The sequence below is a fragment of the Limanda limanda genome, chromosome 21 (genome assembly GCF_963576545.1).
Source record: "Limanda limanda chromosome 21, fLimLim1.1, whole genome shotgun sequence".
In the NCBI taxonomy this organism is placed as follows: domain Eukaryota; kingdom Metazoa; phylum Chordata; class Actinopteri; order Pleuronectiformes; family Pleuronectidae; genus Limanda; species Limanda limanda.
The window spans coordinates 11,338,369-11,364,541 of record NC_083656.1 but is presented as its reverse complement, the minus strand read 5'-3'; the positions used below and the strand labels follow the sequence as shown (position 1 = coordinate 11,364,541).

Here is a 26,173-nt window from a genome sequence, read left to right as displayed (position 1 = left end):
AACGAGTCAGCAAACGGGGGGATCTAGTCAGCAGCAATCCACAGTAACAGGAGGAGAAATCATGTGATCCTGAAGCTGAAATGATGTCTATATCTAGCGACAAACAGGACGCCGAGGATGGCGGCTGGCCCCCCGATCGTGCAAGTGCAAAAAAGCAATGTCATCTCATATTTAATTTTTTATTGGTGTTCTTTAAAAAGAATAATACTGCGTTTGCTGTTTTGCACAAATTGTCTGCAGACTGCTGATAGTTAGCTGTGATATAATACTGTATTTTTCTTGCACTATTTAAAAAGAAAACGCTACTCCCACTTAAAATCATGACCCACCATTTCATAAAACTTGACATTGTAAGGTCTATAGAAGTCTCGCAGTTGCTCGATAGCATCTCTGTCTATCTGCACATGAGTCCTGCCCTTGGACTTGCCCAGGCAGCGAGGCGAGCCGCTGCTCTCCGGCTTCTTAAGGCAGGGGAAACCCTTGGTGCGGTTGAAATAGAAGTGTTTGTCTGTGACTATGCGCTTTAACCCGAGGAAGTCTTGCACCCGAGCCAGCTCCCCTGCCGGGTCTGTGATAAGACGCTCCCCGCTCACAAAGTGGATCTGAGCCAGGGGGAAGTAGCGGAGCCAGTTCTCCAGGTGCAGAGCGTACAGGCCGATGCGGATGGCGTTCCAGGACGTGTCCACTATGCCCAGGCACTGGTTCCTGAAGGCCAGCTCCTGGAAGGTCGGCAGGTCGGGGGTTTTGGATAGCGTCTGAGTGTAATCGGATATCGCACGAGTGACGGGGTCTCGCACCACCACGATGAGTTTGGTTTTCTGGGACAGGGCGGAGATCCGGCGTGGTGTCTCTTTAGTCACAAAGTAGCTCGGCGTCTTCTCCATGGTGATTTGGCTTTCAAGAGTCCTTGGCATTAAACCTCTGAATGAGAGAGGGAGGAAACACAAAGTGAAAGTTCCAGTAAGATGAAGATTCCTCACTCACATTGACATTACTTTGTATGTTAGTTTTAATTACCGCCAATGCTAAGAGACTCAGCCACAGAGGACATAATGTCCTTGTATCAAAAAAGTGTGTTTTCAATGCCTGGTGAATAGAGAAGAAGAATAACACATCATAACTGAGAAGCTCCAGTTTGGCTGTGAACCTTGTTTCTCCATGGGAATGATAATAGGAGCAGTGTCACAGTGGTCTGTTGTCACTGGAGACTTGCAGACAGCTCTCCTCTGCATCAGCCCTGCCTGGCTCAACAGCAATAAATCACTCTGAAATGCAACAGAACACATAAAGCGAAGAGTGACTCTGCCAGGTTACTTCTGGGTCTTCAAAGTAGGCCACTGTGCGCTTTGATAATAAAAGATTTGAACAGGTATGCCTTCACACAGCCATCGACTCAGGTTTGAATGGAAAACATCCAAGAACAAGGACAGACTTTAAAAAAAGAGACGGCGAATAGAGCTGTGAAATTAGAGATGTATTCCTTTGATTAATCTCTCAATTAATGTGTTTATCCCTTGGTTTAGATAACATCAGAAAACTTAAAAAAGAAAAGGAAAGTCCATTACAATTTTCAAAGCCCCACGGCGATGTGAAATGTTTTGCTTTGTCCGACGAGCAGCGCAACACATTTACTGTTCAGACAAGGACAACAAGCTTTGATTTAGATTTTAGATATTAGGAGCTGATTCATTTTGGCAGCTATTTTAATAACTGCCAAATTGATAGACAAATTATTGCGGCTCAATCTGTAAATCAACAATCCTGTGTGTCTATTGGTTTGAATTTGTGGTCGTAGCAGGGGTTGATCCAGGGAAGCTGCCAGGGGGGGGGGGGGGGGGGGAACTGGCCCAGCTAAAATCTAATTGGCCTCTGAAGTACCCCTGTCCTTTACTTTCCTGTCAGTACTCTTTCTTTCAAATGACCAATAAACCCACTAATAACTAAATATGACAATTTTTTTTTATGATGTGGTTTTCAAGTACACAAGGAACTATTTTTCTAATTATATTCAATGATAGAGGTAACAGTAAACAATTGACTTTACCGAATCAGGAGTAGTGCATGGTTGTTGGACATATAACTGGCCTCTCTGTGTAAATTGTGGCAAAATCCTTGATTTGCCACTGCTTCTAAAGGACTGGTCTATTGTATCTGCTGCTTTTAACCAGCTTGTCTCCAGGCTCTGTTGAAACTACCACTAGGGGGCACCGCTGCAGGAATGCACACAAAGAATTTAATTACGCTGTGCTAAATTGAAAGTAAATACTGTTGCATAAAAAAAGGACACAGGTCATTTGAGAGGGGTTGAGATTCATTTTCTGTATTTACATTCTTGAAACATGTGGAATAACTGTGTTTATGTGTTTGCCGCAGGAGAGCACGTCCCCGGCCCGCCTCGCTGCTCAGACTCGTTGAACCGTTAACGCAGTTCTTCTCGTTTGTCCTCCTCAGTCTGGTCAGCATCTGAAGTGTCCACAATCAGGAACTCCAGGGGTCTTTCATCACATCTCTGTTCCCTTTTCCTTTTCGCATGAAAAACTAAACATCGGCCCATTGAGAATCAGAGCACGAACAGTTATCCGGCCTTCACAGATGACTGTTTACATGTGTTTCAGAGAAGCAGCTGTTTATTTTGAAGGCATTCCTCCAAAAGTCGGCGGCGTGGCATTTGACCTCGGCGGCTTTGACAGCTGCCAGTCAGGTTATGGTAATGGACGCTGGGTCCATGTCTGAGGGACGCATCACCGAGATAAAAGAGCTCCAGCCTCCCAGCGTCCTGAGGAGCTCCAATTAGTGGAGATATTTCACTCCATAATTATTTTATGATACCACTGATACACGTACCTCCTGCGGGGGAACATGACGGACGATCATTAACGTGGAATGTATTTGGAAGTCGAGTGTGTTGTGTGTTTGTGTGCAAGTGTACACAATGCTTCTTGACTGACGCATAAGTCCGCTTTTATTTCGTAATAATGATCTAGGCGCTCTGTGTGCGTGATAGATACTTGATTATCCGTCAAACAAGGCAATATTACAAGGATGTTTTAGAATCAATAAATCTTTCTTTTTAATTGTCATCTGTAGATATTGCTGTAACTGCCACAAACAAACAACACAGCGTCTCAGAGGCCTGGCAGCCAGAGGAGCCCTGTGGGTTTTGTGAGAAATCTGATGAATTGCTCCACAGTTCATCTTGGGAGGAAACAAAGAGGGCCACTGTTCTGCCGCTGTAAACAGAGCCCGGGATCCCAAAGTTTCTGGCGATAGGAACATTAAATGAGTCAGAAAACTGCGGAAAAAAACACATCGAGCATGTTTTCCCTCCTCCGAACGCAGCGTACTGTACACAGAGCGACAGAGAGGAAGAGAGGAGGGGGACGAGGACTGGGCGACGCCGACTGGGAGAAGCTGGCTTCACACGATGCTCAGCACCATTAACACTGATTACACAGAGAGACTTACAGTTGTCTCAGCTTTCATGTAAATAATCATAACCTATGTATAAGGTTAGATGATAGATAGACACACAAATAATCACTTTAATACCACTATGTTTCAAATTCAAGTTGTGGAAATGTAGAATTAATAAAACATACAAAGAATAAATTAGACACTGGAATACATGAAGTTTATATTGGCTATATATCCGAATCTGGATGTTGGACATATATACTTGCCCCTCTGTGTTAATTGTGGCCCCTGGTTTAGAAAAATCATAGATCCGCCACTGTCACTTTATTCATCTTAATTTAGCGCTTTAGCATGTTGACGTTTGTTTACAGTGCAGAACAATTTCCCTGTACGTGTAATTGCAATTGTTCAATATTCCCGTGTTCAATATTTATCCTGTATTTATCATGTTTACACTGTAATTATCATTGCTGTTTTTATATTTTCATATTGGCAATATTTTGTATATTTCATTGTTTATAATGCATGTTTAATTATTATTTTGCTATCACCTTTTCAATGGGGCACATTTCCATCATTTGGAGACTGCTAAAGGAATATCTTATTTAACTACAAACTACTACAAATAAAACTACAATTAAGGCTGATATCGATTTGATTTACTTTCCAGGCATTTTGGTGATGAAGCAACAAGCTGCCCATTTGACCATCTGACCCTAGATCCGCCCCTGGAGTGGACACACGCATGTCCAGGTGAGCTCTTACCTGTACCACTCCAGGCCTCTGTCATAGTTCCGGTCGAAGAAGTGCGTCTCTGTGCCAGCTGCTCGCACATCTGGATGGATCCTGATGAACTCCAGCACGGCTCTCGTCCCTCCCTTCTTCACACCGACGATGATCGCGTTCGGCAACTTTTTATTCCCAAACTTTGAATTCCCCATCGGAGGACTGGGAGTGTCGCTCCTGACGGCGAGGAGGTGACTTGCGGAGGAGGAGGAGGACGAAGAGGAGGAAGAGGAGGCGCGCTGGTCGGGCTTCTTCTCCCGGGGCTGCACCTCCGCGCTGCTCGGTCTCGCCTCCAGCTGCAAGACGCAGGAGAGGGAGGATTTCTGGAGCCTCCTCTTGGCTCCATCGGCCGGGCCGAGGTGGCAGCTCGGCGGCGCATCACCTGTCCTGTGCATGACGGTGCCCACGGGGAAGAGGGCGCAGTAGCACAGGTAGGACAGGAACAGGGAGAGCACGCAGATGGAGGTTCTGGTGAGCCGGTGCGAGAAGGGGAGAAGTCGACCGAGGAGGAGCACGCATGCCATCTCTCCATGGGTGTGAGCAGTGCATGGTTTTCTAATGGGTCCTCTGCTGTTTCCCGTGTGGCTGCTGTCAAAGTGGCCGAACTGCCCAACACACTCCAGAGCAGAAAAGATGCGTAAAAACTTCAGTTCAACAATTCCATCACTTCATCCTCAGCATCACAGTCCACGCGTGTCCTCTGGTCGGTGAGGGAACATGAATCCCTGGCGCACCGACGTCCTCCTGCTCCAGAACTCCCGGACGTCTCCATGGCGCAAGAGGAGCGCGCTCTCTCCGTTGGCTCCAGCGCACTGTCAGCTCCAGAACTGCCGAGAGACAGAGAGATACTTCACCACGGTGACGTCAGAGCATCTTTGCAACTGAGAGGTGGGAAAGTATCCAGCTCTCTCCCTCTCTCTCTCTCTCTCCTCTCTCTCAGAGATCTGACTTCACCCTCAGGAAGCAGGCGAGATGAGTCCACAAGCCTGATTTTCATCCACATTTAGGGGGAATTCAACATCTGAATATGTTCACGTAACAAGAAGCAAAAGATATGCATGTTTCACACATACGTAGGCTACATGACAGACTGGAAACATCGTCATTTACACCTTGTTGTAAGCCCAAATCTCAGCTGATATCCACCTGCTTTTGTTTTGTATTGGATTTGGCTGCAACGCTGTTTACCCCTGAAACTCCAGAAGTGTTTTGTGAACTCAAACACTTCACCCACCACCTCCATGGGCACAGTGGTGACTAGATAATGATAGATTTTTCATTTTTGGGTGAACTATCCCTTTAAGGAGGGAAAAACGTCCACAACTTCGTAAAATAATTTCTTTAAAAAAACCCTTGAGAGGTGACAAGATATTTCTCCTCACTCTTGACCCCGACTATCTGTTTGTTTAAGTTTCAGAAGATTTTACTGTGGAATTTTTGAGGAAAATGAAAGGCAAAGTCCGCTGCTCTTTTATTATGGCATCCAAAACTACTTATATTATATTAAATAGTTTCTACAATATACCATGAACTAATTGTTTCAGAATCTCAAATGTGAATAAAAATGAAAGCAGAGAACTTTTGACTGCATCTATATGATATTAATATTTTCACATGAGCATGAAGCAAAACCTGTGATTAAAACACTTTTTTACACATGTGGTTGAGACATGTTTAGAACAAGAGAACTTGACAGGTAAGAACTTACAGACGAAACACATCCTCAAATCTCCCTTATTTCTTGTAATCTATCATACATTTTTCAGATTCATTTTGATATATTTTAGAATTTGAGTAAAACACATTCTTTTTTAAATGATGCTTGATTAATTAAAAAAAATCCAAATCACATAAACCCTATTATTAACATTTCCACATCTATCTTTCTGTCACTGTCGTGGTTGTTGTACTAGCATTGAACTCTACTCTGCATTAATACATTTATATGAATTAATGTTTCATAGCTACTATTTTTATCAAGTACGACTCGACAGAGGAAACGCTCTTGATCCTGGAACACAACTTGATCCACTGGGGAAAATAACAAACGACCAAAGTGGATTGTCCACATGTGTTGAGAATAGTTCCCTTGGATGAAGGTTTGGTTTCAGTTATGACAAAAACTCTGATCGGAGTTGTTGACCATCTGTTGGTGCTATCAAGATATTTCCCCATTCCCCACTGCCTGGCTGGACTGTAACTGTATGTCTCCACCTTTCAGAGGCCCAGGGATTCCAGGGCCATGGAGCGGTTTGCCCACTTGGTTCGGCCGCTAATCCAGTCCTGAGAGGGGGTATCCTCTTGCGGCCCCAAACCAGTAATCTCCTCCCTGGGATCGCTCTCCTCTGAGCGGTGGAAGTGTTTGGGTGTTGTTGGTGTCAGCAGAGTGTGCAGGGTTGGGTCATCCCTCTTAGTTTCCCCGTGACTGATACAAATGCAGACAAGCCCGAGGTGCAAACAGAAGAGGATACAAACTCCCAGGACTGCGGATACACACAGGGAGGAGTCGAGGTGTCACTGAGCTGCTCCCGCGGGTGTATGCGCCCAATCTCGGAGGCCTCTGATTAAAGAATGATTTATAGCGCTGGTCGGAGTGGCCCGCTCAGCAATTCGTCTAGTGAATGAGATTTTTCCACAAGAAGAGGGCGGGTAAATCAAACCTTGGGGCGAGAAGTCTGCAAAGCTCGGCGATAGGGCTCAGTGATTAAATGTTATAATCGCCTCTGCTGAGTGTGTGGGTTGTTTTGTTCGCGGTGCCACTTTCAAGGATACCCATCCCTAGAATCAGTTTAGCCTGAGTTTAATTTAGAGAACATATGTCTTGGTTTTGTTTATCAGAGAGGTAATAGAGGTTAGCTTTGTGGACTGGCGTAAATTATGATGGAAGTGCAACGTGGAGCAATTTAATCCCATGCTATTTGTTTTACACTTGTATAGAAAAACAAGATGATGTCAGAGGACGTCCTCGGAGAAAATGTCAAACTGATACAAGAAGAGATTGCTCTTGTGTCGTAATCAAACTTTTATGGGAAACAAACAAAATAAAAGATGTGTCTGCACAACGCACACACTGTGTTTTTCTTTATATGGCTGGATGGCTTTTTGAGATTAGTGAATAAAAGGCACTGACCGCTCCATCAGCGGCACTGCATCATTTGTCAGAGCGAAGTGAAACCTGAAGGGAGAACGTCAGCCTGTCGTGACTCTGATCCGACAGCGGGCACAGATACAGATGATCCAGACAACCTCACACTACAGATGGATGAAGAATCGCTTTCACAGACCCGCTTCACACCCCTTTTGTGAAACAGTGCACACACACACAGGGACAAACTGAAACGTGTGTGTCAGTCAGAGAGTCAGCTGATGAAGTGTTAGGGTATGAACGCAGCTTCTGGGCCTCAGAGGATCCAGGAAACCAGCACAAGAGTATGAACAGCCATGTGTAAACTGGAAATTGTGGATCTTTACATTTAGCACTAACAATGAAGACTGACTGAGATGGAAGGAGTAGGTGGACTCCATCCATCCATTCATCTATTTTCTACCGCTTATCCTTTGAGGGTCATACTAGCACCAATCCCAGATAAGAAAAGATAAGATAAGATGAGATGAGATGAGATGAGATGAGATAATCTTGTGCCAGATCTTGCTCAATAACAGAGAATTATATAATACCCTGAAAAATAAGTTATCTATAAAAATATCAAGTAATGAGGAGTGACAGGGCACCAGTTATTATATAATCAGCAACAATAAGATAAGTTAGACGAATATAAAAATAGAGAATTGACTAAAAACTAGCAAAAAATGTTATTGAAAAAGTACATTGGGAAATGAGAACAGACAAGTAAGTATCGTACATGATTATTTACAAAAGAATGTACATAATATTATTAGAAGTTATATTGGTAATGAAATAATAAAGTGATATTGCAGCTACAGCACATGATGAAAAAAATACGATGTTTATATTTAATTCTATTACAATATGAGTTTGAAAAGCGACTTTTACTTCAAGTTGAGTTTTTAGGACTTTGATTTTAACTATGTACTTGTGGCACTCTGAGATCCTCGGATGAAGAGTGCCTTACAAATAAAATGAATTAAAATTAAGTTCCGCTGGTGTTATTCTTCAGCTTTGAAATGTACGGTGGCTGCAGGCCTGTGAGAGCATATTATTATCACAATACTGACCCCTGCTGGAGACACCATCGCAGTGCACCCATTGTGTGGCCGTCATAGTGAAAGTAAAAGTGTGTGAAGAACTAGTTTCCTGTAAAAGAAGAACCAGAGGCTGGAACCAGACAAACCACAACCACATAAATCAGTGAGTATTCTCTATTTATTTACAGTTACAAGTTATGTTTAATCGTTAAAGATCCGCTGGATGCAGCAACTGATATCTGAGAACATTATTCCAGCAAACAAGGAAATATTGCAGGTCGTGGGATTCAGATGAAACATGAGATCATTGTTTTTGTACGACAGAAATACGCGAATAGAATACTTCAAAAGTGAATTTTAAGTTTTTAAAGAAGGACTCCAGGATGTCCAGGACCACAATCCAAAAAAGTGGTTATTACTTTTATTCCTTTTTCTATTTTCAGGGAAAATGGCAAAAATGTACTCACAAGTGGAAGGAACGACTTTTGGGGCTCATGATACATTTCTTAAAAAACTGACAGAGAAAGGAGCAAAGAAAGTGACCTTACTCAAGGACAGCGATGCGACTATTCTCTTCTGTCCCATCGTCAGTCGTGTTGAGACCGACCTCAACTCAGCACTTTCCAAGTTACAACCAGGTAAACCTTCAGAAATGACGTTAGACTACGTTTTGCCATGTAGCTGCAAACTGTGATATGTGTTGTCTGTCTGTGCCAAATAATTAGGAAGCCAGAAGCTGATTCTGGTGGCAATGCATCACACTCGTGACCCCGGCTACACTACACCAAGCTACTGTGAGCTGAGTCGTCCAGTCGATCTTAAAGTCGACTGTCTCTTCCATGAACAGAAGGGACTTTTCAAGTGTCCTAAAAATAAAACAGCAATCAAAAGCGTTCTCAAAGAGGTAATCACACAAGTTATGCATTGTTTTTATATGGTGAAGCATTAAAAAACGGTAAATGCTGATTTAGACAGACAAACATATATATACATCATTTAATGTTGCATTTCAGAAAAAATCATGGATCTTTTTCAATTTTAGCTCAAACAATATTCCTTTATGCCTCCTGTCAAATAACACAGATTTTGATTATTTTTATTAATTTTTTTTGCAGCTGGATCCCGAACATTCGGAAGGACGTCCTAAGTGGTGGCGCACGTGGTTCACATGTATCACATGTAAATGAGTTGGGATACCATCATTGAAACATTTACGGGAATTCTTTCGAAGTTAGACCAAAGGGAGGAGGGGAACACTGCTTTCACTTTGGCTTTCTCTAACACTATTTAACTGCAGTTTCAGCAATGGGTTGGATGCATGTAGATGTTTGTTTGTACTTTCTCATTATTGATCATTTATCACGGTTTCACCAACTATGCATGCGAAAAAAACACTAACTTCTATATGTAAAATTGAGTATGAAGGATGACGCTGGCTTGTAAATTCCAGAATAAAAATCAGTCTTGTGTATTTATACTAAGTCTGGTCATTGTGTCCTGGCTCATTTCTTTGCCAGAGGTTTTGTACTCGTCCTCTCCCCCAGTGTCGTCACAATGGCCTAACAGGAAGCCAAGATAACAGCGGTGTTGCTGAGTCCCTGCAACTGCATTGATCTTGTTATCATTTATCTGACTCTTCCTCATTACATGCTTGGAGCTGTGTGCCTCTCTCAAAGCCAACGTCCTACAAATGTGGTGATGGCCAGAAAACCAGAGCCTGCTCCCAAAGCATATAAAATACTTTAGAAACATTAAGAACATGCATCTCTGCTGTTTGACCTATAAGGCACAATGAGGGTTTGAGCTAAATGCTAACATCACCATCCCATCCCACAGGGTGAAATTATTTTGGCCCAGATATGGCCCACACTGTCATCCGACACGCATGCTCTGTGAAATGATGGCACTTGGTCGGTCCATTCCTGTTTGCCAGATCTGGGACACAGGTTGCGATATCAACCAAATGTTGCTGGAAACTTTTCTGTTATTTGGGCCTTATTTATCATTTACTACTTAAGCCACTTAAAGTTCACATCCAGATCACATCTTGCCTTGCGCAACACATGTTTGCAATTTGTTTTGATATATTTGGGCCACACTTTATATTTTTACAATAACTTTAGGCTATGTTTTTCTTTATATGGCTGGATGGCTTTTGGAGATTAGTGAATAAACGGCACTGACCGCTCCATCAGCGGCACTGCATCATTTGTTAGAGTGAAGTGAAACCTGAAGGGGGAACGTCAGCCTGTCGTGACTCTGATCCGACAGCGGGCACAGATACAGATGATCCAGACAACCTCACACTACAGATGGATGAAGAATCGCTTTCACAGACCCGCTTCACACCCTTTTTGGGAAACAGTACACACACACACACACACACACACACACACAGGGACAAACTGAAACGTGTGTGTCACTTATAGTCAGCTGATGAAGTGTTAGGGTATGAAAGCAGCTTCCGTGCCTCAGAGGATCCAGTAAACCAGCACAACAGTATGAACAGATATGTGTAAACTGGAAATTGTGAAATCTTTACATTTAGCACTAACAATGAAGACTGACTGAGATGGAAGGAGTAGGTGGACTCCATCTCTCCATTCATCCATTTTCTACCGCTTATCCTTAGAGGGTCATACTAGCGCCAATCCCAGATAAGATAAGATGAGATGAGATGAGATGAGATGAGATGAGATGAGTTGAGATAAGATAAGATAATCTTGTGCCAGATTTTGCTCAATAACAGAGAATTATATAATCTAAATAAATATCAAGTAATGAGGAGTGACAGGGCACCAGTTAGTATATATTCAACAACAATAAAATAAGTAAGAAGAATATAAAAATAGAGAATTTACTATAAACGACCAAAAATTTTAATTGAAAAAGTACATTGGGAAATGAGAACAGACAAGTAAGTATCGTACATGATTATTAACAAAATAAGGTACATAATATTATTAAAAGTGATATTGGTCATGAAATAATGAAGTGATATTGTAACTACAGCACATGATGAAGAACATTAGAATATGAGTTTGAAAAGCAACTTTAGTTTTTAAGTTCCGCTGGTGTTATTCTTCATCTTCGAAATGTACGGAGGCTGCAGGCCTGTGAGAGCATATTATTGTCACAATACTGACCCCTGCTGGAGACACCATCGCAGTGCACCCATTGTGTGGCGCTCATAGTGAAAGTGAAAGCATGTGAAGAAGTAGTTTCCTGTAAAAGAACAAACAGAGGCTGGAACCAGACAAACCACAACCACAACTACACAAACAGTGAGTATTCTCTATTTATTTACGGTCACAAGTCATGTTCAATCGTTAATGATCCGCTGGATGCAGCAACTGATATCTGAGATCATTATTCCAGCCAACAAGGAAATATTTCAGGTCGTGGGATGCAGATGAAACATGAGATCATTGTTTTAGTACGACAGAAATACGCTGATAGAATACTTGAAAGTGAATTTTAAGTTTTTAAAGAAGGACACCAGGATGCCCTGGACCACAATCCAGAAAAACATTACATTACTTTTATTTCTTTTTCTATTTTCAGGGGAAATGGCAAAAATTTACTTCCAAGTGGAAGGAACGACTTTTGGGGCTCATGATGAATTTCTTAAAAAACTGACCAAGAAAGGAGCAAAGAAAGTGAACTCACATCAGGACAGCGATGCGACTATTCTCTTCTGTCCCATCGTCAGTCGTGTTGAGACCGACCTCAACTCAGCGCTTTCCAAGTTACCTGAAGGTAAACCTTCAGAAATGACGTTAGACTACGTTTTGTAGCTGCAAACTGTGATATGTGTTGTCTGTCTGTGCCAAAGATGTGGAAATCAAGAAGCTGATTCTGGTGGTGATGCATCACACTCGTGACCCCGACTACACTACACCAAGCTACTGTGAGCTGAGTCGTGCAGTCGATCTTAAAGTCAACTGTCTCTTCCATGAACAAAAGGGACTTTTCAAGTGTCCTAAAAATAAAACAGCAATCAAAAGCGTTCTCAAAGAGGTAATCACACAAGTTATGCATTGTTTTTATATGGTGAAGCATTAAAAAACGGTAAATGCTGATTTAGACAGACAAACGTATATACACATCATTTAATGTTGCATTTCAGTAGAAGTTCGTGGATCTTTTTTTCAGTTTTAGCTCAAACAGTATTCCTTTATGCCTCCTGTCAAATAACAGATTTTGATTCTTTTTTATTTTCTTTTTTTGCAGCTGGATCCCAAACTTTTAAAACGGTTTAAATTGTTTTTGACCAACTCTAAAGGAGTTGAGAAACAATCAACAAAAAATTAACTGTAATTCTTAAGATTTCAGACCAAAGGGAGGGGAACACTACTGACTTACTCACATTGGCTTTGTCTAACGCTCCTCAACTGCAGTTTCAGCAATGGGTTGGATGCATGTAGATGTCTGTTTGTACTTTCTCATTATTGATCATTAATGACGATTCACCAACTATGCTTCCGAAAATAACACAAACTTCTGTATGTAAAATTGAGTATGAAGGATGACGCTGGCTTGTAAATTCCAGAATTAAAATCCTTCTTGTGCATTTATACTTAGTCTGGTCATTGTGTCCTGGCTCATTTCTTTGCCAGAGGTTCTGTACTCGTCCTCTCCCCCCGTGTCGTCACAATGGCCCAACAGGAAGCCAAGATAACAGCCGTGTTGCTGAGTCCCTGCAGCTGCATTGATCTCGTTATCATTCATCTGAATCTTCCTCATTACATGCTTGGAGCTGTGTGCCGCTCTCAAAGCCAACATCCTACACATGTGGTGATGGCCAGAAAACCCGAGCCTGCTCCCAATGCATTTAAAGTATAAAAAAATGTAATATTGATTGTTCAGGAGGAATACCACACTGTCCAAGTAGCATGTTAGCATGCTATCATTAACACTGAACAAAGTAAAGCACAGGCTGATGTGAATGTCCTCAGTGATGCAGGTAGGGCAAACTAAAAATCAAACTCAATAACGGGGCTAAAAGGTTATAAAAATGTATTCTGAGGAGAACATGAATATCTGCACCAAATGTCATGGCAATTGAGCAATTGATGTGACATTTCAATCAAAACCACAAATGTGAGCGTCGTGGTGGCACTAGATGAAAGAGTAATGGGATCATCAAAGTCAGACAGATTCATCCTCGGGGATAAATTACAGTTATATTTCAGTCTGGACCAAAGTCGAAGACCGGCAGACCCACACTGCTGTCCCTGTATCACTTACATGACAAAAACATGATATTTGCTTTACTACAGGATCCTGTTTATCCAGAAAATGACCAAAAAAATCGACCTCCTTGGAGCAGAATGTAGAGGCATCGAGTGCTATGCCCCTAATGTGCTGTATATATTCTATGTGCCAGCAGTTGTGCAGGGGTTGGCAGAATCGGTTGTAAAACAAGTTGTGCTCGGTAATATGTGTGTTGTCTGCCTTTGGTCTTTGCAGCAGTGACCTTGCTGCTGTTACAGCTGTCCAGTTTGATTGAGGCGAATCTAACAACGTTTTTGCTTGAATAAGAATGTTTTCTGCGAAAGCGTGTAAATTGCGCTGAGGCATTAGCTTGGCACAACGTTGGACACTGATTCCCCTGCGATAGCTTGTAAACTGTGTGCTGATCCATGATGGTCTGACTCTTTGTGTTGCTGACTGTTGATTCATACGAGCCTGGAATAATAATCACCTCGTAGAAGCAGAAACTCACGTGTCCTATCATGTATTTCACCCATATTTATTTTTCCGTTTACTGCAAGGTCTGCTTCCTTGGCCCTTTATTTTGTCATTTAGCATCTTAAAATCATGATGCTAAGATATCCCGACACAAGATAAGTTTTGTGTACCTGGCTTTTATTCATCATGGTCACCGGCTACTTTCTGTAATGTCAAGCTACTGAATGTTGTTTTTGTTCTCTGCTGTAAAATCCCAGTAATCCCAGTAGAACCATTCTTCCTGCAGAATCTTTAGTGGCTCCTTGAGCCGTGCTTTGATTGGGACCCTTCTCTTTTTCTTCAGGGTGCAAGGATTTAGAGTATTTTCTTTTCTTCTTAAAAGACATTTTAACAGTGTTATTATACACTGCAGCCCGTCAGCACATCCTACTTGATTTACTAGTTAGTTTTACATAGTTACTAGTTACTAGTGAATCCAACAATCCACTGTTACACAGACACAGCTCTCATGCTTCATTTACTTTTAGGTATGAAATTCTCCGCCAAGCTGTCAGAGTGGTTCAACCTGTTTGTTAGCAGCGTTACACAAAAACTAAGGGAAGCATTACTATGTTGTGGTATGTGTCAGGGACAAACCCATAAACTATTGGTGTGGATCTGGACCAGGGATTGGTTCCAGGAATCATTTTTCACTTTCTTTCACATTGTGAGATGGGCGTTTTGCCACATTTCCATTGATTTCACAGAAATTACCTCATGGATCTGGAGGAGGAAAAATCTGGTAAATTTAGGGGATTATATTTGCAAAATGCAACGTGGTACAGATCCAAATAAAAATCCAGCGACTATTAGGGGACTATTGGGCGTTGGTAGAGGCATGACAAATATCCAATTGTTATTTGAGCTAAACCGTGATGTGTTTAGCCTAATAATAATAACTTAAATGTAAAGATCAGATTTAAGTTATTTCTGGTTGCACTTCACTTCTTTGGACACAAGGTGGCAGCAGAGGTTGACATATTCGCACAGGTTGCTTATTGGGTTCATCAACTGAATTCTCACTGGAAACTGACAAACTTGATGGTGCAGACACAGAGTCTTAGATGTGAAAGTACAAATATGTGCAAAATAAAGACACTTCGCATAACATGACAGCTAAACTATTAATACTGTTATAACACATGGTACAAACGATTTGATTCCAGACACAAGAAAATAGATTTCAAATTGTTTAGAGGGTAAATCCTTTGGAACTGTGAAACTTATTAGTTTTTGTCTCTTTATATTATAATTTCACAGCTTAATATAAAACCTTTTTTCTAAAATAACAGGTCAAATACAAACAATTAATCAATTTTAAAATCAGGTGCCAGTCAGTTGAATTCTATTCAATGGAAATTACATTTATTTTGCTCTCGACTTTCAGATTGACTGACGTTCTTCAACACACTCCGAGTGAATCACTAGAATACATCCCCTCTGCATCAGTGCACATTCTGCAGGCACCACATCTGCATATGAACGTGGACACACGCCAACACACAAACAAACAGACGTACACATACATTCCCTCGCACTCGCGCGCACACACACACACACACACACACACACACACACACACACACAAACAAACACACTGTGTACAAACCCAAAGTGAGTTCTCACAGACAGGAAATGATGTCAGTTCTTGTCTCCAAGGAGATGGAGGCAGTTGCTAAGATACTGTGACACTAGGATTTTTCTCTCTATTTTCTCTCCCTCTCTCTAACATGCGCGCACACACACAGACACACACACTCACACTCACACTCACACACACACACACACACACACACACACACACACACACACACACACACACACACACACACACACGCACACACACACACACAAACACACACACACACACACACACACACACACACACAGGGATGTCACCATGAATAACTTGAAACTCTCTCTTATATCTCTCTTATTCTTTTGCACAGATGGCACCCGAGCACCATTCCAACTTTTTCAGTCTCATTCCTAAAAATAACCACCAGAAATGTCCCTTTGTTCACAATCCCAATTGGCCACTCGGGGCCATTAAAGAGATCACTAATTCTGCTCGACCACGTCTAATATCAGCACTGCTGCTACAAAAAGAATCACATTGTCAATCTTCCGCTGTGAGCTGTGTACGATTCCTCCGTGCCAGAGCGCTGAGGCCCATAGCTACACCGTGGAAGTGATGGATGTGTATCAGCACCCCCTCTAAATGCTTCTTCTGAGCGTGAGCTGCACCTCTCCACTGCTATCAGCATGCCACATATGTCTTGGCACTAGCATGTTACTGCCAAATCCTCCTTGCCCTCCCTTTCTCCTGCCCTGTGGCTCCTAACGCAGCATTAGGAGTTTAAGGGGGCTTGGGTTGTATTGGAAATGCCATGCACTCGTCCTCTGGATAGTTGGATTAGCTCGCTCCGCTGTATTTCTACTCCAAGAGCCTTCCTGTACTGATGACACAAGCAATACAGCGATGAGTGTTTGTTCATTTACTGTGCACAAATGCATGTCCCTCTCCCTCCCTGCACTCCATCGCTCCCACACACACACGCTCAAGGGTGCTGGTGTGCACACAAACACACACACACACACACACACACACACACACATACGTGCATAAGGGGAATATCAGATTCAATGTGCAATGACACAGTGAGGACATAGAGTGGAGAGAGGGGGAAGGAGGATGAGCAGAGGCGGAAGGGTGGGTTTGGCATGGGTGGCGTGGAATCTCTTTTAAATGGCGCGGGGGTTGGAAGGCAAAAAAAAACGAAGATGAACGGAGAGAGGAGATGAGAGTGGCGAAAAGGCAGTGAAAGGCAGCGAGGGTCGAGCGGAGAGGCTGGATGTGGGCTAAGATTTCGGCATGAGTGAGAGGGAATGAGGAGGAGAGGGAGAAGGAGGGAAAGGAGGAATATCCTCTGCACCACTGTGTGACTGGAAATTTAATAGAGGGGGAGAGATAGAGAGAGAAAGAGAGGGAAGGAGAGAGGGGTAGATGGTTTGGAGAGAGAGCGAGGGAGAGAGAGAGGCTGAGGAGGGGGAGGGGAGAGGAAGAGAGAGGCAAAAGGCACAGAGACCTCATTGCTGTGCGGCTTTCAGCAAAAGCTAGTGGTCGTGAACAATGCTCACTACGGCATTCACGGGGAGAGGGAGGGGAGGAGTGAGGGAGAGGGTGAGGAAGGAGGGAGGGAGATGGAGAGGGAGGTGGGAGAGTATATATCTTGGGGGTCTTTCTGAAGCAGAGCTGGCCTGCTCTGTCCTTTGACCTTTACTGTGGGCTAAGACGGACTCAGATTTATTTTTACGCACAAACTAGAGGACACGGAGTCACAGAGGGCTGCCTCTCTCTCCTCCTGCACATATCCATCAGGGGGGGTGATGATGATGGTTCAGAGGAGCCGAGGCGCCTGACACGTGTGGACAAACACCCGACGAGGATCAATACGCACAGGCCACGCATGCAGAGAGAGAGATCGGCATCTCTTTGCTGATTAAATCTGTTTTTATGGGCTAATAACTTGCCGACTTTCTTTGCAGTCCAACTAATTGAATCCAATCTGTATGACTCCACACATGCACATTAGCAGAGGACTGGAATGGTTTGAGGTTTTACGAGGTGCAAACCTCACAGGGGTCGCAGGGCATGGATGCTGACAGCAGGTCACATGTGGGCGGCTGGCACAACTTTAACTTCTGCTCCGAGATCCGCCCCGGGGACCAGATAAATAAACACTCACGTGCAGGAACACAGAAGTCACTAGTTTGCTCGATTGCCACTGAGCATTCATTATGGAGTAGGGGCCTCATACTCTTTAAAGCTCAATGGGCCGGGAGATGTTTCCCACTGCAGATGTTTGGTGGCTTTTGTGGTTAAACAGGTGTCCCCCATAACACGGTGATAAACGCCGAACACACTGCAGAGCTTAATATCTCACTTTAGCGTGAGCAGCACACTGACTCAGATCAATGATCGTGAAGTGCTGCTGAGTCATATATTAATAAATCCACATTACATGTCTGGAGCATATGCAAGGATGAAATTGAGGAAAACAGAAAGAATATTTATTTATATGTAGATCTGGTGACAGCCTGGTTTGAGGTGTGTTTTTATATCCAGGAGTCCTTGGTCCTCCATCTATTCTTCTAAGCTGCCTTAGTGGGATTCTGGCTGAAACATACGGAAAGTGCGTAAAAGGAGTCGCTTATGCTGGACGCAAAAAGCTCTGCCCAGCGGGCTGCCTGCGTTCCTCCCCAATGATGCTGAGAAGGCGCACGGATGCACTCGTCCAGGACCTCGCTCCTACATGTGATAATACCAACATCCTCTCCTCCAGCGACCCTTAATCTCATCTCTGTGTTCATTCCTTCTTTTTGTTGCCGGAGTGTGTGTGCGCACATGTGTGTGTGTGTGTCCCTGTGAGAGTGTGTGTGTGTGTGTGTGTGTGGATTGTGTTCATCTTTAACCTGCCATCACTGTAGCCCCCCGCGTTGCGTTGGCGCTGCGGATCTAGTCCACGAGAACAAGAGGCAGCTCACAGCCGCGGAGACAAGCGAATCAATTTAGGGGGGACGAGGAGAAAAGGAGAGACAGACAGCGAGGCTGGAGGAAGGAGAAGGAGAGAGAGGGAGAGAGAGAAAAAAAGCGGACGATCGCGGAGGAGCAGGAGGACGAGAGGAGAGGAGAGAAGCCATCGAGCATCGCGCCGCCAACATTGAGGTACGTGTGGATATCGGATGTACAGGTAGAAAAAGGGGGGGGTGAAATGGCCGGCGTATTTATTGCATGTGTTCCCCGACGTGCATGGATGTGGGAAATCGGTCGTTGCAATGATGGAGATCGGATCGTGACATATTGCACGGATGCTAATCAGTAAATCATTAATAGCGGTGTAACGAAAACGCTCACATGTAGTGGTGTCAGTGCGGTGGTCATTGCTAACATATGGTAAAAAAAAAAAAGAAGAAGAAAATACACAAAAAAAAAAACATGGCTCCTTATGTAAGTGTTTTCCTACACGTCCACACATTTGTCATATCTCGGCCCATATGGATGATTGTCGGGGTATGCAGTCGTGTTGTCATTAACCCCCGAAGAAGACGGAGGATGGATGCAAGCCATTTTGTAATGCAGCATGTGCAGAATTAGGCCTATTCAGAATTTCAATTGCGCTCCCGAGAAGGTGCGCCGTAGTGCGCGCAGCTGCATAGATGAATAAGGCCATTCTGTTGAATTGTAGGAGATATTATGCTGGGGGGGTGGGGGGGCTGTTGGTGGTGGTGGTGGTGGTGGTGGGGAGGGGGGGGGAGGTTATATGATGAGAAGAGGTCGCAGTTAAATGACAAAGATGCACGTTATGTCCTAATTTATCTTTCTTTCTTTTTTATGTGTGTGTGTGTGTGTGTGTGTGTCCATCCATATGTTGGAGGATTGAGAGAATATACTTGTCATCATTTGCAAGGGGGCTGGGGTATTTGGCAATTTCATCGTTTTTTTTGGTTGAATATAAGCGATGCCGGTTGTTGGGAACTGGTGAAATGCGTCCCAGCATCCTTCCCTGATTCCCACGTCCTGAATCAATCTGGTGTTGTCATAGTTACAGTAGATGGTGCCGGCCCTGCTGCTGCTGCTGCTGCTGCACCTGAGTCGCTTTGTGTTCGTCTCCAGACCGTCGGTAAATACACGAGGTCTAATGGGGCCTTTGCGTAGGCATGTACAGGCGACATCTCCCGGGCCATCATAGATGTTTTAATGAAAACAACAGGACTCTGCCTCTTCATAAACCTTAATGGCTCTGTTGGGGGGGGCATTGATACAATCAGGCGCTTACGATGATGTGATTGGTTTGTAGCAATTGGTCAGCAGCTTGCAGCTAATTTGTCTTTTCACGACTGAGCGCTCTCTCAGGCCTGATCGAATAATCAATATCTACACGGTCGCAATCTGCTCTTGACATGGAAAAACGGCCAAGATCAAGAAAGAGAAAAAATACCTCGGAGTGCAATTGGTTGGAAAACATACGCCACTCGGCCGTGTCGTAAGCCCCCAAGGAGCACAGGAGCGAGGATGAGGAGGGAGGCCGCCGGGCGACGGAGCCGGCCCTCGGATGAGTCAAGGTGTGATTTTCTCAAAATAAAGGCCGTCTCCTGCGTACATGTGCTGCTGCTCTCTCTCTCTCTCTCTCTCTCGTGTGCTGGAGAACTTGACGCCAGGTCGAGGCAACAGGCGTCCCTGCTTCTGAATTCAATGTCTCCTCATGCAATTTTAACTGGTGTAGTTCACGTAGATGGTCAAACCGTCTCGCCTCAGCGTCGCTTGCTCTGTGAGAAAAGGCTCAGTTCCTTCAATGTTAAGAGAAAGGCTATAAGCAAGAAATGCATTTGAGCATTTTGGCCTTAAAATCTACTTTTGTAGATTTCAAAAATGGTGGCAGAGGCAGGTGGAATTCTTGCATTCACATTGAACCACGGTTATTTTAAAAGACAAAGCACCACCCTTACACTATTTTCATTACCGGTGTATTGAAAAAAAACCTTTCTGACCGGAGAGCAGTGATGTGATCGGATCTTTGGCCGTGCTGAATATTCATGATGTTGTGTTTTGATGATTGCATGAATCATTTTCTGACGAGCTAATCATTCAAACTACCAGGCCGCCATTCTGGATCAGATGCAATTCTGACGTCTGCGGCAGACATGGAGACATTTTCTCTCTCTTTTTTTCTTCTCTTTTTCTACCAATTCCGTCAAATAATTGACAACAACAATTACCTGCTGTATGGGGATGAGCGAGCAAGACAGAGACTCCATGAGGAAGGATCAGGAGTGTAAAGAACAGCATCAGGAGGAGTGTTGCAAAGGGGCTGCATACTGTAACATGGAGGTTTAGAGATTTGTATTCAGAAATCTGTACTTGGTTTCGAAGCGGAGATGGATGATGTTTTGTCAGTTCTGTGTGGCATTTGCACCCAAGTGTGTGTGTGTGTGTGTGTGTGTGTGTGTCGGAGTGAGAGAGAGTCTGTGGCATGTGCAGAGCATCTGAAAACATCTATTTTTAGCACATACTCCCTTATGACCTTTCTTAATAGCTGCTTTAAGAGTTCTCGGAGCTATGTTTTTAATAAAGACGGATGTTGACCTAATCCTCAGACCTTGTGGATATTAAGATTCATGGCAGGTTTGTTCGCTGTGTTGCGATAGCGAAGGCCAAGGTTTCGACTGTGTGCTTCGTCAGGTTCCCCTGCGCTTATGTAAATATACATTTTCTTATACGTAGCTGGATTTGCAAGATTCAAGTTTTTTCTCCAAGTGTCTCTGGAGCAAAAGGCCATTTATTGCATAGGCTGTCTGCTAATGAGGAAACACACCTAATTAAACGTTGTGTCAAATATACATTGATTTAGACCTAAAAGGTGTTACTGACCGGTTTTGCACGGCAAACGTTCATCAGGATCAGCTAAGCACAGTAATGTGGAATAGGGCACTGGACAGTAAGAACACAAGATGGTGAGTGAGCAGGTTGCCACAGCAACAGTGTTTCTGGGTGGAGATGCTAAGAACTGCCATGGAAGCTTTGAAAGAAAAAAAAAAACCTGTTTATCAGAGAGGGAAATATTTGAGAAGTGAATCTTTTTTTATATAAAATCAATAATGGTAACACAGCGGTCACATAATCTGAAAGGTAACAAAGATCCTCTTGTATGAGGTCCACAGAAGGCACAGGGTTGTGACTGGCCGAGTCTTAGTGTCGAGCCTGAGGAAACAACGAACACTTTCTCCTCGGTCGAATCATTATAAGGGAACGAGAACCAAGCATTTCTAAATTTAGTGAGTCTGCTGATGCTCGCAGCCATTTCTGTTTTCGAGAAGTGTGTGGCACTCTCTCAACCGGAGTCACACACGATATACATGAAATGTATTCAAAGAGCCGCGGCAGTATTTTGGCAACATGGTCACAATCTGGTTGTTGTCGGTGCCTTTGTGTCGCCAGTTTCAAGTAGGGGATGTTGTCTGATTGTGTGTCACTTGTTGTACACAGAATGGGCATTGCAGTAAAATCTCAGGAGTCAATAATCATTCCCTCATATCTTAATTGCTAAATTACTCCATGCAGGCATCATTTGTTATCTCATTTGTAATGCTGTGCTGCTGCCTCATGATGGATTGCATGAAACTCTGCATTAACCTTAGGTCTAGATAAGTCCCACCGGTAGCAGTAATTGCATCCAGCAACTTTAAATTCCTTTAAATGCAATTTTCTACTTCTATCAGTGTGTATCTGACTTGACAAAGGCCAGTATCATAAAGTGGACAATGAGATGAGAACGTCATCCTAATCGTTAGACTGCCGCACTCGTGACCCAGCTTGAGCTTGTTCAAATTTTGTGGCCATTTCAGACACGCCATGACCCAGATGTTGAGTTCAACCTATAAAGAAAATGGCAGCTGACTCACCAGTTAGTCTACAGGTCACAATTCTAGATTCACCTCTTTGGAATCGAAAGCCAGACTCCGCTCTTATCGTGCATTCTGGTGACAGGACAGTTTCATATTTTTGAGATATAAATTCTGTGTGATGAGGCTAATATCTTGCACAGTGCACTTGCTTGACCTCTTTCCTACTTCTGCTTTTCTCTCTTTCCCTACAGTGAGACGAACCAGCCTCCACAAAGACAACACATTCGGGAGCAACCCCACCCCCACCTCCAGAATTCGATTCATCTGCAAAAGATTGTCATGGGAATCGAAAAAACAAATCAGGGTTCCCTGAAATGACATGTTGAGCAAAGTGAAATAAGAGTCTGTGAATAATAGATATTCTTTGATTTAAAATCACACCTTGTTCTGTGACAGTCTAAAGGAGGAAATAACAGAACAAGAGGATAAAATATGGACATTAAGATAAGCACTTAAAATCCCTCATTTAGAGGTGATTTAACATTATTGCAGTAGGGGTGGGTCATGACTCAGTTGCCATGCGTGTTGTCACGGTGACCAGCCCCTGTGCCCCTTCCCCCCTCCTCTGGTTGGTCCAGCTTTTGTTGTGGTTTCACAACCATGGACCTCAACTTGCAGAGGCGGCGCCCCCCTGCCCTTCCCTGTGCACCTGCTCCAATCAGGCGAGCCGTGTCATCTGTACAAGGAAGACTTTAGATCAAGTCCCGGAGAGTATTTCAGAGAACACAAGATACCTCAATCTACAAGAAAACACCATTCAGGTAAATATGGCCTCATCTACGAGCCACCAACACTTTCACACTGTAGTAAATTGAAGTTGACAGCAGTAATTCTGATGTTGCTACAACTTGCCTTCATGTTTTTGTTTCCACACCAGGTGATCAAGTCTGACACTTTTAAGCACCTGCGGCATTTGGAAATCCTCCAGCTCTCCAAGAACCACATCCGACAGATTGAGGTGGGAGCTTTCAATGGCCTCCCCAACCTCAACACGCTGGAGCTTTTTGACAACCGTCTCACAGTTGTACCGTCACAAGCCTTTGAGTACCTCAGCAAGCTAAGGGAATTATGGCTACGAAACAACCCCATCGAGACGCTGCCGGCATTTGCCTTTCATCGTGTTCCCTCTTTGCGCCGTCTCGATCTCGGGGAACTCAGGAAGCTGGATTTCATCTCAGAGGCTGCCTTTGAAGGTTTAGTAAATTTGCGCTTCTTGAATCTTGGCATGTGTGGCTTGAAGGACATACCTAACCTCACCCCACTATTACGACTAGAGGAATTGGAGCTGTCTGGAAACCAGCTGGGTATAGTTCGGCCTGGATCCTTCCAAGGCCTAGCATCCCTTCGCAAGCTGTGGCTAATGCACTCCAGAGTGTCAGTGATTGAACGCAATGCTTTTGATGACCTCAAAAATCTGGAGGAGCTCAACCTCTCCCACAATTCCCTGCATTCCCTGCCCCATGACCTCTTCACCCCTCTTCACCAGCTGGAAAGGGTACATCTCAACCACAACCCTTGGGTGTGCAACTGTGATGTTCTTTGGCTCAGCTGGTGGCTGAAAGAAACAGTTCCCAGCAACACCACATGTTGTGCTCGCTGCCATGCGCCTCCAGGTCTAAAGGGCAAATACATCGGGGAACTAGACCAGAGCCACTTCACCTGCTATGCCCCAGTGATCGTTGAGCCACCCACTGACCTCAATGTCACAGAGGGCATGGCTGCCGAGCTGAAATGTCGTACTGGAACATCGATGACCTCTGTGAACTGGTTCACTCCGAATGGCACTCTGATGACCCATGGATCGTACCGAGTTCGGATCTCAGTGCTTCATGACGGAACGCTGAACTTCACAAACGTGACCGTGCAAGACACCGGGCAGTACACTTGCATGGTAACCAACTCCGCTGGAAACACCACTGCAACCGCTGTGCTCAATGTGTCTGTGTCAGATCCCAGGGACAGCTACAGTTATTTCACCACTGTCACTGTGGAAACAGTAGAGACAGTAAGAGGAGAGGAGGAAAACTCGGCGAGACAGTATATTAATGAGACCTTCATAGAATTCTCAAATCCTACTGTTCAAAGAGGGAGACCTGGCATCCCTATAACTCCCTCACCTTCTTCTATTTCCTCACTGTCCCCACGAGCTAACAGAGGTACGGAAAACTCACCGACAATGTCGATAATGGATGTAACTAACATTCCAGGCCTGGATGATGTAATGAAAACAACTAAAATCATCATTGGTTGCTTCGTGGCCATCACTTTTATGGCAGCTGTAATGTTAGTGGTCTTCTATAAACTCCGGAAGCAGCACCAGCTACATAAGCACCACGGCCCGGCTAGAGCCATCGAAATTGTCAACGTGGAAGATGAGATTGGAGCTGGGGCAGGAAGTGGAATCTCAGGTGGCTCAACGATGAATTCTGGCATGGGTGGAGAAGGAACCCTGAGGAGACATCATCCAGAAATAGTCAACCTTCCCAACATTGGCCGTTCAGATACTCTCAACCATTACTACAAGACCCATCATTTCAACAACAACGTGATGGGTCTTAGTATTGGCGGTGAAGGGATCGGACCAGGAGGGATCATGAGTAGCAAGAACCTGCAAGGCCACGATATCCCCATCTCCTGTACCTCAGTCCCAATCTCTTCATCTAATATGCTCTCCTCATCAGGCAACGGCACCAATCCCAATTCTATGTCCCCACCTCTGCCGATGTCTCTCCCCATGCCTACTATGGGCTTACATGGATCAATCAAGGGTTTCATGGGCCAAAACCAGAATCCTCAAATGGAGCCTCTTCTCTTCAAAGGCAACTCAAAGGAAAATGTTCAAGAGACTCAGATCTAAAAAAAACAAGAGCAAGGAGTATAGAGAGAGAGTGAGCAAGAGTCGAAGACGGAAAGGGGATTGATGTCGAGTTTATGCACGGAATGATTAGACACTAAGAGTGCATCGACGTTACACCAGGAAAGAGGATAGACTGACACGGCAATACACAAACACATAGACTTATTCGTGACAGTGTACAAGCCAAGGATTTCCACAATGGGCCACTTGTGTTTGTAGTAACGATCATGGCCATGGAGATCAAGGAATGGACATTCTACAATGTAAATCTGTGCCAAAGCAAATGTTTTTTGCAGTTTCTACAAGCTGTGTTCTCGTAGGGAAAAACTAGCCTTTCTGAGTAATCAGTCCCGTATTCGTTGTTGGCCAGCAGAGATGAAAGACATGCACAGCACTTACCACACTGAAGATCGGAGATATTACAGACAAAAAAAAAGTTCGAAGAGACATTTTTCTTCCACACAAAACGCAAGCCACACTCTCTCTCAAGTGACTCAATAGACTCCCTCACGGTGAAAATTATGTAGGCATAAATAGATGGACAAAAAGGTACAGTGCAGTACAAACTACTGTGAAAAATCCACAAATTATATAAATATATTTTCATTTAAATATGTATCATTGCAGACTCCGATGCAGAGATATTTTGGGGTGGATGTATAAGCTGGTATAGTTTGTTTCTTTGTGAATAATCAGGGGTGGCGATAGTGACGGTTGGTTATGATACATGTTTTAAGTTTGGCTACTTCT

At 43.9% G+C, this 26,173-nt stretch overlaps 2 protein-coding genes across 2 annotated transcripts; one reads left to right on the top strand and one right to left on the bottom strand.

The window, feature by feature from the left end:
- Positions 1 to 302: 302 nt before the first annotated feature.
- LOC133027671 (heparan sulfate glucosamine 3-O-sulfotransferase 2-like) lies at positions 303 to 4,724 on the bottom strand. Its single transcript, XM_061094744.1, has 2 exons — positions 4,180 to 4,724; positions 303 to 921 (listed from the first exon to the last, which is right to left on the bottom strand). The coding sequence occupies exons 1-2, from the start codon at positions 4,722 to 4,724 to the stop codon at positions 303 to 305; spliced, it is 1,164 nt and encodes a 387-aa protein (XP_060950727.1).
- An 18,360-nt stretch (positions 4,725 to 23,084) lies between these two features.
- lrrc4bb (leucine rich repeat containing 4Bb) lies at positions 23,085 to 25,423 on the top strand. Its single transcript, XM_061095283.1, has 2 exons — positions 23,085 to 23,327; positions 23,444 to 25,423. The coding sequence occupies exons 1-2, from the start codon at positions 23,085 to 23,087 to the stop codon at positions 25,421 to 25,423; spliced, it is 2,223 nt and encodes a 740-aa protein (XP_060951266.1).
- The last annotated feature ends 750 nt before the right edge of the window (positions 25,424 to 26,173 follow it).

Excerpts from the sequence above, each read along its gene's own strand:
- lrrc4bb (XM_061095283.1), top strand. The coding sequence starts at position 23,085 with ATGCGTGTTGTCACGGTGACCAGCCCCTGTGCCCCTTCCCCCCTCCTC. Across the intron at positions 23,328-23,443 it reads TACAAGAAAACACCATTCAG|GTGATCAAGTCTGACACTTT; the intron begins GTAAATATGGCC and ends TTTCCACACCAG.
- LOC133027671 (XM_061094744.1), bottom strand. The coding sequence starts at position 4,724 with ATGGCATGCGTGCTCCTCCTCGGTCGACTTCTCCCCTTCTCGCACCGG. Across the intron at positions 922-4,179 it reads AGAGGCCTGGAGTGGTACAG|AGGTTTAATGCCAAGGACTC; the intron begins GTAAGAGCTCAC and ends TCTCTCATTCAG.